Source organism: Ailuropoda melanoleuca, chromosome 3 (genome assembly GCF_002007445.2).
Source record: "Ailuropoda melanoleuca isolate Jingjing chromosome 3, ASM200744v2, whole genome shotgun sequence".
Classification (NCBI taxonomy): Eukaryota; Metazoa; Chordata; class Mammalia; order Carnivora; family Ursidae; genus Ailuropoda; species Ailuropoda melanoleuca.
The window spans coordinates 105,997,876-106,011,897 of NC_048220.1; the positions used below are offsets into that span (position 1 = coordinate 105,997,876).

The 14,022-nt window shown below is 58.6% G+C and overlaps 1 protein-coding gene across 5 annotated transcripts in view; it reads left to right on the plus strand.

Moving 5' to 3' along the window:
* CAMK2A (calcium/calmodulin dependent protein kinase II alpha) overlaps window positions 1-14,022 on the plus strand; it is a 61,894-nt gene that overhangs the window by 30,175 nt on the left and 17,697 nt on the right. For 2 of the 5 annotated variants that reach the window (XM_034656876.1, XM_034656878.1), the window contains exons 7-13: window positions 1,581-1,683; window positions 2,992-3,075; window positions 3,203-3,297; window positions 4,314-4,436; window positions 4,854-4,937; window positions 6,362-6,404; window positions 8,838-8,878. In XM_034656876.1, the coding sequence (XP_034512767.1) occupies window positions 1,581-1,683; window positions 2,992-3,075; window positions 3,203-3,297; window positions 4,314-4,436; window positions 4,854-4,937; window positions 6,362-6,404; window positions 8,838-8,878 (573 nt within the window). Of the gene's footprint in view, window positions 1-1,580; window positions 1,684-2,991; window positions 3,076-3,202; window positions 3,298-4,280; window positions 4,437-4,853; window positions 4,938-6,361; window positions 6,405-8,837; window positions 8,879-13,528; window positions 13,562-14,022 lie in introns of all 5 variants that reach the window. The other 3 variants (XM_034656874.1, XM_002918160.4, XM_034656875.1) reach the window with 3 other exon arrangements.

Genomic DNA, 14,022 nt, shown 5'->3' on the forward strand with positions numbered 1-14,022 from the left:
GGGACCCTGTCGGAAGTCCAGTGGGGAAGGGGGTCAGAGGACACCAGTGTCTCGAGGGCTGCGGAGCCCATGCCCCACCCCACCCCAAGCAGAGAATCTGAGTGCCAATGCCCATGGAGCGTGTGCTGCGGGCCGCCGCCAAGTGCTCTACATGGATCATCACGACTAATCCGTGCTCCAGCCCCTGACGTGGGCTCCATCCACTTTCGAGAGAAGTGAAATGGCTTGCCCAAGTTCCACAGCACAGAAGTGGCGGAGCTGGGTCAGAGGCTAGGACTACCCAACGGCAGAATTCGTTTCAAGCCCCCTCTGGCCCGTGCAGGGGGATTTCCTGTTCTCCGCACCCAGCAGAAACCAGCAGCCTCGGGGCCGCTGAGGCCCGGCAGCACATTCGAGGCCCCCTGTCTCTCAGCCCAGCGTGGTTGAGAACATGGCTCTTGAGCCAGACTTTGCCTCAATTCTTTTTTTTTTTTTTTTAAAGATTTTATTTATTTATTTGACAGAGATAGAGACAGCCAGCAAGAGAGAGAACACAAGCAGGGGGAGCGGGAGAGGAAGAAGCAGGCTCATAGCAGAGGAGCCTGATGTGGGGCTCGATCCCATAACGCCGGGATCACGCCCTGAGCCGAAGGCAGACGCCCAACCGCTGTGCCACCCAGGCGCCCCTGCCTCAATTCTGGTTCTATGTCTTATCAGCTGTGTGACCTTCGTCAAGTCACTTAACTTCTCTGAGCCTTGGCTTCCTCATCTTTCTACGTATGACAAATACTGACGAAGTGCCTGCCTTAGGTGCTGGCGAGATAGTGGTGGACAGACAGATAAGGAGCATCCTGTCCATAGAAGTGACAGATAATGAATAGGCACACAGATGGGGAAAAATTACAAATCGTGATATCTATGAAGGTAGCAAGCTGCTAAGACAGAGGATACCTGGGGGCTCCTCCTTTAGATAGTCATGGAGTGATTGTTTGAGGGGCGACATGAAGGGGAGAGTGGATGGAGAGAAGAGGCCTGCTCTGTGAAGCTTGGAGAAAGAGCGAATCAGACAGGGGCAACAGGAAGTGCAAAGGCCCTGAGGTGGGAACAAGCAAGACTGTCTCAGGGAATGCAGGAAGGCCACTGTGGGACAAGGGAATAATAATGCCCACCCCAAAGGTTGTTGAGGTGGTAAGTGATAAGTGAGATGATACATGCGAAACACCTAGCCTGGTGGCTGGCACGTAGTAGGGGCACAATAAATGTCGTTCCTTTTTCCTTATTGTGGCGACAGCTGTTCCCCCATCTCCCTGCCCCCACATCAGCCTCAGCCCCAAACCCTGAGGAGAGGCGAACGAGGGGACGGGTGGTGGACAAAGGCTCCTCTGTTGTGGAAGACAGAGGTCTTGGCCGCAGGCAGTCCCCTCTCTGGGGCCTGGAGCTCGGGGCGCTGGGGCTGGCACTGGAGCTGGGGGCAGGGCACCTCTGGATTGTCCAGCCACTCCTTCTGTAGGCTCAGGCCCCCCGAGGTGAGGTTCTGAATCCGCTCACTGTCCTCTGGCTCTTTCTTCCCCCGTTTCACTCTTCTCCCTGGTCCTGGGAAGCCGGAGAATCTGCTGTTGGCCTCCAAGCTCAAGGGGGCCGCGGTGAAGCTGGCGGACTTTGGCTTGGCCATCGAGGTGGAGGGAGAGCAGCAGGCTTGGTTCGGTGAGTGGGGGCAGTGGCTGGCAGGGGTTTGGGGGGCCAGCCTTGTGTTGACACACTGGCCTCTAGGAGCCCCCTGCCCAAGCGGGGGCAGGCGGGAGATGGCTGTTGCCCGAGCCAGAGCTCCGGGAGCAGAGGTCCCGCCGCACTTGGCCTCCGGTCAGCGGGCATTGCCCATCCTGTCTCCATGGGGTCAGGTGCAGGGACGTGGCTACCCTTAAAACAGTACACGGCTTCTCCACGTGCACACATACCACCACTGTTGGCTGGGGGCTTCTGTGTGTTCCCCTAACGGCCTGGGTGCCAGAGCTAATTATCCTGATCTTACGAACGAGGGACAGAGGCTAAGGAACTTGGAAGAGTTCATGGGAGGTTACAAGGGGCAGAGCCAGGATTTAAGCTCAGATGATCCAGCGTACTCAGAGGTTTGGGCATAACTGAGTCCTGTCAGCTGGCTGGGGAAAATTTCAGTGGGCGCTACAGATCCGTGGTTAAGAGCCTGAGTTCAGGTTCCGCTCGGGCACTTTGGAGGTGTGTGCCTTTGGCTGAGTCATTTCACCTTGCTGAGCCTTCGTTTCCTCATCTGTAAAATGGGGGTGATGATAGCATGGTCCTCAGGGCTGTGTGAGGAGGAAGTGAGACCAGGCACGGAAGCGCCCGGCCCAGTGCTGAGCACACAGAGCAAATAGTCATAACTGTTCTTGGGATTCCTTATTCGAGTCCTGGGGGTGCCTGTGTATTTCAAGCAATCCTCCCGACACTGCTGGGAGGTAGTAAAGGGAGGAATCCTTAATCTCTCATTTGACAGATGAGGGAACTGAGGCCTTGAAGGAAGAGAGACCCGTCAGGGGGCTTAGGGCAAAACCAGAGTTGGGGGCAGGCCTCCTGCTAGCCCAGGACCAGCTCCTAGAAGGGTGGGGAGTGGGCAAGGGTTCAGCTCAGACTTCAGAGGACATGGCAAGGACACTTTGTCTAGAGTGCCACCAGCACTCGATAGTGGCCATGGGAGGGCTGTTAGCAGTGTAAGAGGCAGGACCCCACGGGAAGGACTCTGGGATTGACCGATGACTTCTGCCGTAGGCTCTGGAGTAGGGGTGGTGACAGGGGCCCTGTGCACTTGTCAACCCTGGTCTAGAGGCTTTGCTGCCTTGCCAGGCCAGAGCTTCCTGCCCTCGACCCACTCTTGGGGGCAGAGAGTGTGGTCCCCATCTCCAGGGCAACCTCATCCCTCTTCCAGCAGGACCTTGCCCTGGGTTGCTTACGCGACAACCTCTGTGTGTATGTCTGCCTGTCTGTGTGTCTGGGGAGCAGGGTTCGCAGGCACGCCGGGATACCTCTCCCCAGAAGTGCTGCGGAAGGACCCATACGGGAAGCCCGTGGACCTGTGGGCCTGTGGTGAGTGATCCCAAAGCCCTCTCACCCCCGGGCGCCTGCCCCTTGGGTGCCCTCTCCTTTCCCACCCCTCCCCTCTTCATCGCTCCTCCTCACAGGGGGGTGAGGCTTCTTCTGGTCCTCTCCCCAGGCGTCATCCTCTACATCCTGCTGGTTGGGTACCCCCCATTCTGGGACGAGGACCAGCACCGCCTGTATCAGCAGATCAAAGCCGGCGCCTATGATGTGAGTGTCCCTCCTCTGTCCAGCCTCCCTGCCAGCCCCTGCGTCCCTTCTGGTGCAAGCCAGCACCCAGTGAGGTCAGAGACCTGAGGTGCCTCCCTCCCGCCCCCCAACCCCCTTAGGCCCCCTGCCACTGTCTAGCTGTGGGCGGGAGGAGCTTGAGGACTGACCGCTCATGGCCCCGGCCTCACGGCTGGGCCTCTGCATGATGGCATTTAGCCTGGGGCCCCAGGGACAGGAGCAGCACCAAGTGGGCTGAGAGATGGAGAGTAGGCCCCAGAAGCCAGACTCCCACTCTCTCTCTCTCACAGATAATAACGCACACTGATAATAATAATAATAGCTTACACAACACTCTCTTAAGTGCTTTATCTATTATTAGAGCTCAATCTCATACCCATCTATGACATAGGTACAAGTACTATCCCCATTGTACGGATAGGGAAGCTGAGGCACAGAGAGGTTAAATAACTGCCCGCACTGCACAGCTAAGAAATGGTAGAGCTGGGATTTGAACCCAGGCAGTTTGGCTCTAGCGTCCGTGTTTCTAATGACCAAGCTCTCCTGCTTTTCAATAAGGCTGATTCTGTCAAGCCAGTTGTCATGTGTTTGTATCATATTTAAGCCTCACAACGTCTCTAGGGGCAGCTGGAGGGTCACAGGTCTTGTCCAAAGTCACACAGCCCGGGAGGCAGAGCCAGGTTTGGACCCAGCCTATAATAACCACCATAACCTATAACCTATAGCCACTGGCCTCCTGCTCCCCACATAAGACCCAGCTTCAGAAAAACAGAGGAAGCCCTGCTTTCCCCTTGGCCCCGCTCTGGTTTGTCCTGGGGACGAAGGCCCCTGCCCCCCCCCACTGGTTCCAGAGGGGTCCCCGCATTGAGGATCCCAGCTCCTCCTGGTCGTGGATGGGCAGTAGCACCCCTGCCTGCTCCCCTGCCAGTCAGGGGCTGGGGGATCGCAGGGGTGGCCTGGGGTAGGCTGGGCAAACCTGGCCCCTCTGCCCCTTCCAGTTCCCATCACCGGAATGGGACACCGTCACCCCGGAAGCCAAGGACCTGATCAATAAGATGCTGACCATCAACCCGTCCAAACGCATCACGGCCGCCGAGGCGCTCAAGCACCCCTGGATCTCGGTGAGCCTTCCTCCGCAGGCCCTTTCCGGGAGCCCCCCCTGACCTCAGAGGCCAGACCCCCGTGGGATCCTGGCCCTGCCCCTGGTCCTTCAGGCCCAGCATAGGGTCCAGGCGTCTTCAGCCAGAGACGCTGCCCCGCTGTGGTTCTCAGGGGGAAGTGGCGATGGGAGGTGTTCCGTGTTGGCCTCACGACGAGGGGTGCCACTGGCATGAGATATCTGGTGCCGGGGTGCTTAGCCGCAGCGTTTACAGAGTCCCCGGGACAAGGATTTGTTCCCCGTAAGATGCCACCCTCATCTCCATAAGACACCCCCGCCTCCATAAGACGTCCCCTGTAAGATGCCACCCTCATCTCCATAAGACGCCTCCTTGGACGGGCCTGCCTCCCACTCACAGCCCTCTCCCCGCTTCCTCTAGCACCGGTCCACTGTGGCCTCCTGCATGCACAGACAGGAGACCGTGGACTGCCTGAAGAAGTTCAATGCCAGGAGAAAACTGAAGGTAACAGGTCCTCGCCCTCCGTAGCTCCCGGATGTGGAGTAGCTTGGTTGGGTCTCCGCAGAGGCCAAGAGACTCACTCACCAGTTCTTTCCTTCACTGAGTCAACAAGCACGTCCTGAAGGCCTGCTGTCTGGGCTGGGGAGTGAGCGGGTAGAAAGGATAGACTAGGACCCTCGAGGCCGGGGTGACCATAGCAGGGCCGAGAGCCAAGTCTGGAAGGAACGAGGAAACATCCCAGGAAGCCTTGGCAAGTGACAGTTAGGCGGACACCCCAGGGGATAAGCAGGTATTAGCTGTGTCATCAGAATGGACAGATGTTCCAGCCAGACAGAAAACTCGTGTGCAGAAGTCTGGAAGCCTGAGCTTGATCCTGTAGGGGGACTGTCAGTGTTTCGGCGTGGCTGGCGAGAGGTTCTAGGGGTCGAGATGGAACGGGGCAGGAGGCCAGGGTGGGGGAGAGGCCCTGCTGCCAAGCATTGGAGAGGACAAGCCAAGAGACGTGGATAGGGGTCACGGCCCAGAGGAAGCCACAGTGGGACCCAGGTGGGCCGGGGGCTGCCAGCCTCTCAAGCAAGCGGTGTGTGCTCCCAGGCTGTGCTAGCTCCTGGCCTAGAACTTGCCAGGGGCCCCATGAACAGGCAGAAAGAGTAACCGTGGAGTCCCGGCCTGCTGGAGCAGAGAAGCCATCAGAACGCTGAGTGACAGATGCGGAGGCCCCAGCTCCTTCGGAACCTCCTCGCCTACGGCTCCCAGGCCTGACGTGGTGGCCCAGGAAGGCGCATGGGCCAAGCGGGTGGTGGCCAGCATGGTGCCCAGAGAACTAAGTCCACCCCCCCCCCACTGGGAGTGGTCACAGAGGAAATGTCAAACTGTCTTCAAGTCACCAACTGTCAGACTCAGAGAGTGTCCAAATCAGATAGCGTCAGAACCAGGAGGGCCATCCCCTAGGCCCCTTGTGGAGACAAGAGAGTTTCTCTATGTCAACCCTCCATGGCTGTGAGCCCAGGAGCCCTGGGAAAGACGAACTAGTGATGAAGTAAGGTACTGAGCACCTGGGGGAGGGTTAAGGGGGCCCAGGAGGGCAGGGTCTATCGTCCTTGGCCTTTAGGAGTCCTCACCAACAGGTGTCCCCGAGCCCTTCCACCATCTTTGGCCAGAACAGTGGAACCTATTAATATCTGCTGCTAGGATGGCCCTGTTCTAGGAGCTGTGCCAGCCAAGGCCCAGCTCGCCCCGACCTCCCCGGGGAGGCAGGCATGGTCTCCTGGCTGTGGGGTGAGGGCAAATGGAGGGACAGGGCAGAAGGCTTTGGCTTTGTGTCTGAAGGCAGCACCTGCCTCCCCCCTCCCCTCCCATTTCTGTGTCTCTCCTCTCCCCCTCACCTCCAACCTCCTGTCCCCCGCACCCCCTCCTTGTCTTTGCAGGGAGCTATCCTCACCACGATGCTGGCTACCAGGAACTTCTCTGGTAGGTGGTGGGACTCGAAGTCCCAACTATACCCTGCACAGGTCTGTCGGGAGAATTGTTGGCTACCCGTGGGGCCTCAGGCCAGGGGCCTGGGGAGAGTGAGGGCTACAAAGGACCCCAAGATTGGGACTTAGGTCACCTGCACCCAGAAGTGCCGAACCTAAAAGGTCAGCAAGCCAAAGGCCTATGAGGAAGGGTTAGAGGTTGAGGCTGGCCCCCCAATCTCACAGCAGTGCTGGAATTCTCAGGTTGGGCCGGCCCGAGTGGGAGGCCTCCCGAATATCGGGGTATAGGTCCAGTTACTCGGACACCGAATCGGGGTATAGGGAGTAACAATACTCCTTTTCCCCGCCGGTACCGAGCCCCGCGCTAAGCAGTCCCCATACTTTCGCTCAGGTGGCCTTTGTGACAAGGCAGTGGGGACCATTGCTAGGCAGAGGGAGGCAGAGCCGCTTTTAGTGCAGCTTTGAGTCACCCCAGAGCAAGTGCCCTTAACCAAGATGGGTCACCAGAGAGCCAGAGTAGCAGCCTTTGGCTTGGGCAGGAGCCAGCTGGTGAAGGCAGGGCGTGCCCAGCGACCTGCAGTATGTCGCCCCAAAGAGAAAAGGAAGGGATTAACGTCCGGGCTTAGCCAGAAGCTCCCCTTGGCACATTGGAGAGCGCCCAGGCCAGCGCCTGCCAGAGGCTTCTCTCTGGGGAGACCGGACAGCTGACGGGGCAGCCAAGCAGATATAGCAAAGCTCACCCGAGGGGCCCTCTGACGGCCTGGGCCAGCCAGACAGGGCTGCTGGGGACACGTGACCAGCTCCACAGCCAGGACTCGGCGCCAGGAAGCTACGGCTCTGACTTTGCAGAGCGCCCACCTGCCCGTTTAACCGGCCAGAGGAAGGAGACCCAGAGGTGGGAAAACATGGGAACTTCAGAGGTGGGCTTGGCCCACTGCAGGGACCCGCCTCCCCACCTCCCCAGACAAGGATCCTGCAGTTCCTTAACCTGAAAGATGAGCCGCCCAGACAGTCAGAGTCTTTTTTTAACCTCTGAAGTGCCTCTAGAAACTCTAGTCCAGAGGTCACAAAATGGTGCCCGTGGGTCAGTTCCCGTCTCTGGACAGGCTTGTGGGACCAGTGGTGTTTTAAACACAGTGATGTTTTTGAAAAGTTTCCAGCCATTAAAAATTAGGAGATTTCACAGAAACACCCAGATTTCTGTCTTTTCTTGAAAATTAGAACATGTGACCTCACGGGACCCGCAGTCCTACAGTCGAGGGCTGGAGCTGAGAAAGCCCCCTTGAAGCTGGAGGGGTGACCATTCCCCCTGTCCCACTGCACTCCCCAGCCCAGCCCATGAAGCTCGTAGAGGATGGACCGCCATTCCTCTCAGCTTCGGGATCCAGAGACACCCACCCCTGCATTTACTCTGCAAGAGGGACTTGTCTGCAAGGGTCGCAGGTGGACTTAAGGGAGGGACTGGGAGGCTGGGCCAGCATGAGCCTGTCCCTCTGAGCCCCTGGGGCGTCCATGTCTCATGCCGCCCCCTCTCCCCAGGCTCGCCATCCCCAGGCCACCGGGAGAAGGACTTACAGTGGCTACCATTTACTGAGGAGCTACTGAATGGTCAAGGGCTGGGCTAAGCCCCTCCGACATCTCCTGTCTCCTTTAACATGAGATGTCTGAGGTCCGAAGCAGCCAGATGCCAGGCTGGGCAGGGCTGGGCATTCATGCCAATTCCTGGCTGCGGCCCTCACCAAGGGCTCTGGCCAGGAGGCAAGGAGGGAGGGAAAGAGGAATGACAGAGGTGGGGCCTCCCTGAGAGCCGTTGCTCTGCTTTACCAGCCACCACGGACACCGCCCGCCCTAGCGCGGGGCTCTGCAGTTGGAGGGTAGGGAACGTCTGAAAGGGATGGGCGCTCTGGCAGGGGTGGGCCCCGGAGTGGGGCATCTGCTTCTTCTCACCGGCAAAACAAGGCTCGCAGCTGTCCGGAGCGAGTAGGCAGGGCTGACACATGACCTCGGCAGCAGCATGGGGCTAAAATTAGAGCGGGCCGGAGCGGGGAGGGAGCGGCCAGCCCCGGGCCAGGCAGCCAGGCCTCTGGGTTGGCCACCACCAGCACGGGTGGTGACCGGGATCCAGAGGGAATCCCCAGGCTGCAACAGCAACCCCACGGGCCTGGGACACGTTGGTCACCCCCTGGCAACCCATGCGGCCAGAGGGGCGCACTCGAGATTGCTGAGGACGGGGAAGCCCAGGCCCACCTCGCGGGCCACCGGCAGTCCAGGCCCCAAGGAGGAAGGAGGAGAAGAAGGAGGAGGTGTCCCCCTGATCACTGAGCTGGCTCCGTGCTCTCCGCCTGCCCACCGATGCTGCTGTTCCTCACCCTGTGGGCCTTGGTGCCCTGCCTGGTGTTGGTAACTCTCTACTTTTTCTCCTCCGCAGGAGGGAAGAGTGGAGGAAACAAGAAGAACGATGGTGTGAAGGTAAGCCCCCGGGAGCCTGGCAGGGCCTGCATCTGGCAGCCTTTCCGCCGACAGGGCCTGGCTTTCAGGGCTGGGGTGAGACCCAGGCCTTGCTGATGGTGTTCTGGGCAGATGTGGTCGCTCGTGCAATTGGGCTGTCCCTAGGATTGGGGGGGGGGGCCAGGTGGGGGGGAGGGCTGAAAGTCAATGGGAGAGACAGGTGGCCTGGGGTTGGGGCGGGCACAAGGAAAGGGGCAGGTCTGAAGGAGATTTCTGTGGTTCTCTGGGATGGGAGGACTGGAAAGTGAGAGGGTACAAAGAAGAGACAGAGCTGATCATGAGGGGTGACCTCCTCCTTCCCGAGTGTGGGCTGGCTGGAATGGGCCCCCAACCCAGTGTGCACCCCAGTCCAACCCACAAAGCCCATGGAGGATGGATAGCCATCCCTTGTGGCTTTGGGATCCAGAGGCACCCACCCCTGTCAAGGCCTGCCAGTTCGGTGCCAAGAAGCCCCTCCTCCCTGACCCAGGCCTGTCCTCTGTCCCCACCCCTGATGCCCGAGCTACTTCCTTCCACACCCCGCTGACCCCTCCTTCCCTCCTTCCCTCCTCTCTCTTCTCCCTCTGCTCTCTGGGGCCTGCCCCCGCTCTCTGCAGCTCCCTTCTCCCCTGCCACTGGCTTGCCTTGTGGGTTCTCCTCTCTTGAGACCCTGCCTTTTTCTGGGCTCAGAGCCCTGCCTGGCCAGGACCCCAGGGCTGGGCTATGCCCAGGATGCTGGAAGGTGTGGGATGCTGTCCAAACACAGCCACCCAGGTGGGCTGGTGGCTTCATGGCTTCATTGTAGCAGTATTTATGGTCTCAGGCCACTGGCTTTGGTTTGGGGGTTGCATGGGAGGGGATCTGGGCTGGCTGGCTGAGGCCAGGATTTGGGCCTCCCTGCTGCTTTGAGCCCTCTGGGGGCTTGAGTTTCCTTACAGGTACAATGGGTAAGGTGGGAGGGGTGTGGACTTCACGCTTTCCAAGATTTAAGCTTTAAAAACAGAAGGGAAAAAAGAAAAGAAAAGAGAAAAGAAAAAGGCCACTCAACCCTATCTAATCACTTTTCGTTCTCATCTTGGGTACTTGAGGAATACAGAATTATTTGGTTATCAGCCAAAGTCAGTGGTTTCAAACGGAACTCTTGGAGCCTGAAGGTTTTGGGGAGGCATCCTTAGCAGCAAAAGGGGTACAGTGGGATAGTAAGGGGGAGGCTGAGCAGAGAAGGTTCTGGGCTTCTCACACCCTCTACAGCCAGAACAGCTCCGGGTAACAGACATCGTAGTGGTTAGGGAGCCAGGCTGGACTTAGCAGCTGGGAACCTCGGCTGGTTATCTGAACCCCTTGAGCCTGTGTTTCCTCATCCGGGCCACGGGGGTAAAAGGGATTCCCACCTCCCAGGGCTGCTTGTGCAGATGAAGGAAGATAATGCGCGCTGAGGATTTGGCAGGGGTTGCTGGCATGGGATACACGCTCCTGAGATGCTAGCCAGTATTGTCTGTTGTGTTCTCTAGATTGGACTTCCAAGTAAGGTTTCTTTGAAAACAAAGTTTGATCAAGGAAGTATTTGGAAACACAGATCTAAAGCCATCCCAATTTATAAAGTTAACACACGCTTATCCCAAGGCCTAGGACAGAATCCAGAATTGAGTTCTGGCTTACTTGCTGTTTTGGGTTACCCATGAATCAGACTCTCTCCCCGCTCTAAATGGAAAGGGTAATGGGGGGATGTGCAATTTTGGGGTGGTCCAGTTTGGAGCAGCTGGGGCCCTCTCGGCCATAGCGTGTTGACACTGGGGATGCTGGGCTCCCTGGGAAAAATCATAGTTGGGCGATATAGTGCAGAAGGCACAGGGGCTGTGGTCCAGGTCCGTGGATGAGGAGGGAGCAGACGGAGGGCTATCCCGTCTGCGTGGCTCTTAGGCTGGCCCTGGCAAAGCGCTGCCACAGAGCCACGGGTGTGAGCTCAGGGCTTCCCTCAGGCTGGGCCTTGGGACGAAGCTCTCTTCTGGCTCGTCTCCAGGCAAGGCCAGGAGGCAGAGGCTGTCTGAGGGCAAGGACATCGCAGAGCATGGTGGGACTCTGGCTAAGTCACTGCAGGGCTGACCAGTGGGCACAGCTGAAGAAAAAGCCACTCCTTCCCGTAGCAGCAGGACAGACCCTGAGTGACTTCTCAGGGTGGCTCAGGGGTGGATGATGAAGAGAAACGCAAAGGCCATTCCTGGCCAGACTGTCTCTTTGTAGCTCAGCTTCCTGCCCCGTTTTGGGGGTGGAAAAGGAGAGAAGTCCAGCAGGAAGATGAGAGTAACCAGGGACCTGCCCGGGATTTGGGGAGCCCGGCATACAATATGTTGCTCTGGGGGTCCAGTCATGTGTTTCACTACAAGTGATGCTGGACCCCAAGTCAAGGAGCCGTGGGCATGCTGGGCCCCATCGTCCCCTCCTTTGGAGACCTGGGTCAGCAGTCCTACCGTCTGTGCAAGGGGAGAAGGGCAAGTGTTTGCTGGGGCCAGTGAGAGGCTCACACTGGAGTGGGCCTTGGGGAGTCACACCATGAGCCCCCTTAACCAACACGCGTTCAGCCCCAGTGGGGAAGTACGTATTCTTCTCTCAGCTGGTCCCTGCAGAGCCCCCCACCTTCGCTGGAGGGAAGATGGGCTTCGGAGAGCAGAGATACAGGGTACTGTACTTTATGGGCTTGTAGGGGCTTCGCGAGGCTAATTTTGGCCCTACTTAATTTCTAACATCTTTGCTGACCCTAGAACCATGCTTCTACACGTGGTTCTGAGAGATGTGACTCCACTTGTGGTGAAAGACCCTGGTCAGTATGGGGTTATTATTAGTATCATCATCATTTGTGATCCAGGGAAATCGAGTCTCTCTGTTCCCGAGGAGCGCTGACCCCCTCCCAGCCGCCTCCTAGCCTCTACTTCTATGAGGAGCGGCCGACTGCTCCCACCCCTCAACCCCACTCACTGCCCCCTGTTGGTGTCCCATCCGTGCCATCGTGACTCCTCTCCCCCATGTCCCATCCTGTCACTGTATGTCCGACTCTGATGCAGTCTCTGCTCTGTGTTCCCTCTTCGTGTCCCGCCTGGAATCCTAGCCCCCATGTTCCTCAGGTTTCTGCTGACAGCAAGCTGAGGGCCTGTCCCCTCCCATGTCCACGGTGCCTGGCCGGGCTCCGGCCAGAAGTGAGGCCCACCCTAGGGGCTGGCTGCAGGCTGCAGGCTGCTGGCTGTGGGGGTCCCACCATCTACCCAGCTGGGGCAGAGGCAGGGGCCGTGAGCCTTAACGCCGGGAGATGCCCGGTGAGCCACTTCTGTCACGTCTGTGGGGGCCCTGGAAGGAGAGTACAGGATCTTGGGCTCCTGGCCCTCAGAGGTTCCTGGATCTTGGAGTAAGAAAGCCCAGGATTAGACCTAAGGATCCTCAGAGAATAGCCAGTGCCTCCCCCAGGGCAAAGGCCCACCCTGAGGGCATCTCCAGTCCTTCCCCCCTCCCCTCCGCAGTACAGCAGGGAGAACAGCCTCCAGGCCCCTCCGATGGAAGGATGAGCCGTGCAGAGCAGTCAGGCCATGATGTCTGGAGTCCTGGACAGAGGAGAAAGCCTGCACTCAGGGGTTCCAGCCCCCGCTCTGCTACCAGCTAGCTGAGAGGCCTCAGGCGTCACGGCCCATCTCTGGGCCCCCGCTCCCCATCTGTGCGATGCGAGTGTCAGTCTTAGACCTGCAGCCTTCCCTGAAAGCGAGTCTTTATGACTCCTAGCCTAGAGTGAGAGAACGAGAAGACAATGTGTCCTCTCTCTTTCACCCCTTTCCTTGGTTCCACAGCCAATAATACGAGTGAAGCTGGAAATTCTCCAAAAGCTGGACTAGAAGGGCTCAGCTGTGCGTCTGGCTGTGCCTCAGTTTCTCTGTCAGCCTAAGGGAGCTGAACAGGCCTGTCGCTGGGATGCTGGGACCACAAGGAGGATTTCAAAGGCCACTTAGAGGACTGGTTTCCACACCCGGGGCCTGCTTTGAAGTCACCTGGGGTTACTGTTTAAAATGCAGATGCCCCACCCCAGACCTAGTTACCGAACTCCTTGAGGGGGTCTGGTTATGTCTCTTTTCGACAGGTTTCCCAAGTGACTATGACAGTCAAGCAAACCAGGAGCGGGGTTCATTTAGTAGAGACGCATGGGGAAGCTGGGAGGAGGCACTGGGCCTCATCTCCAGACCTGAGCATGCTTTAGGCCTGCAAGAGCTTTGGCTTCCAGAGGCCTCAGGCAACTGGCGTCCAAGACCCAGGATTTGTTGCCCCCCTCAGAGCTTGGTGTAGAGGGAGCCCTGGTCCAAGGGAGGCTTGGCCTGGAGCTTGCTGGTCGAAGGGTGAGCCACAGGCGGCTGTGCACGAGGCCCCCAAGAGCTTCAGGCGGAGAGAGGACTGGCCCTGCTAGGGCGGCCCTTGCTCGTGGCCCTGACTTCTTGCCCCAGTGCACGCTGGCAAGGGACCATAGAGGGTGACCCCGAGGCCCATCACCCTTCCAATCCTCCCCTGTCGTTCGTTTCTCTGCTCCCTGCCGTTTCTCTGCTCCCTGCCGTTTTCACGCTGTGTCTTTTCCTGTCCCATCTCTTCTCCTTGTTTTTCCAGAAAAGAAAGTCCAGTTCCAGCGTTCAGTTAATGGTGAGTGTCTGCCGTCTCCCAAACGCCGGTAAATGCTGGGCCTCGAACCCTCGCTCCTGCCTGCCTCCTGCAGGCTGCACTGGGACCCGGGGCGGGCAGAGGGTGCTCAGGGCGTGCTTGGTACGTGTGCCTCGTGTGACAATCTGTGTGTTGTGTGTGTGTGTTGTTTGCGTGTTTCTGTTGACACCTCCAACTCCATGGCCCAGACCAGCCGCCTGGCTGCAGACCTGAGAACCCCCTCAGGTATGAAGGTTGATTTGAACCCCATCCCACGTCCAGCCCTTGGCTTCTTGCTGCTCCCCGCCCTCTGCTCTGGAACTCATCTCAGGGCTCGGTTTGTGCCAGTGGCGGCGCGGGGGGCTTGGTTTGGCCAAAGGAGTGGGCGCCAGAGAGGCCTTTCTTGAGCTTCTCGACGCTCCCCAGGGCCCGCCGGTGGCAGAGGGGCCACCAGCCCCTGCCTC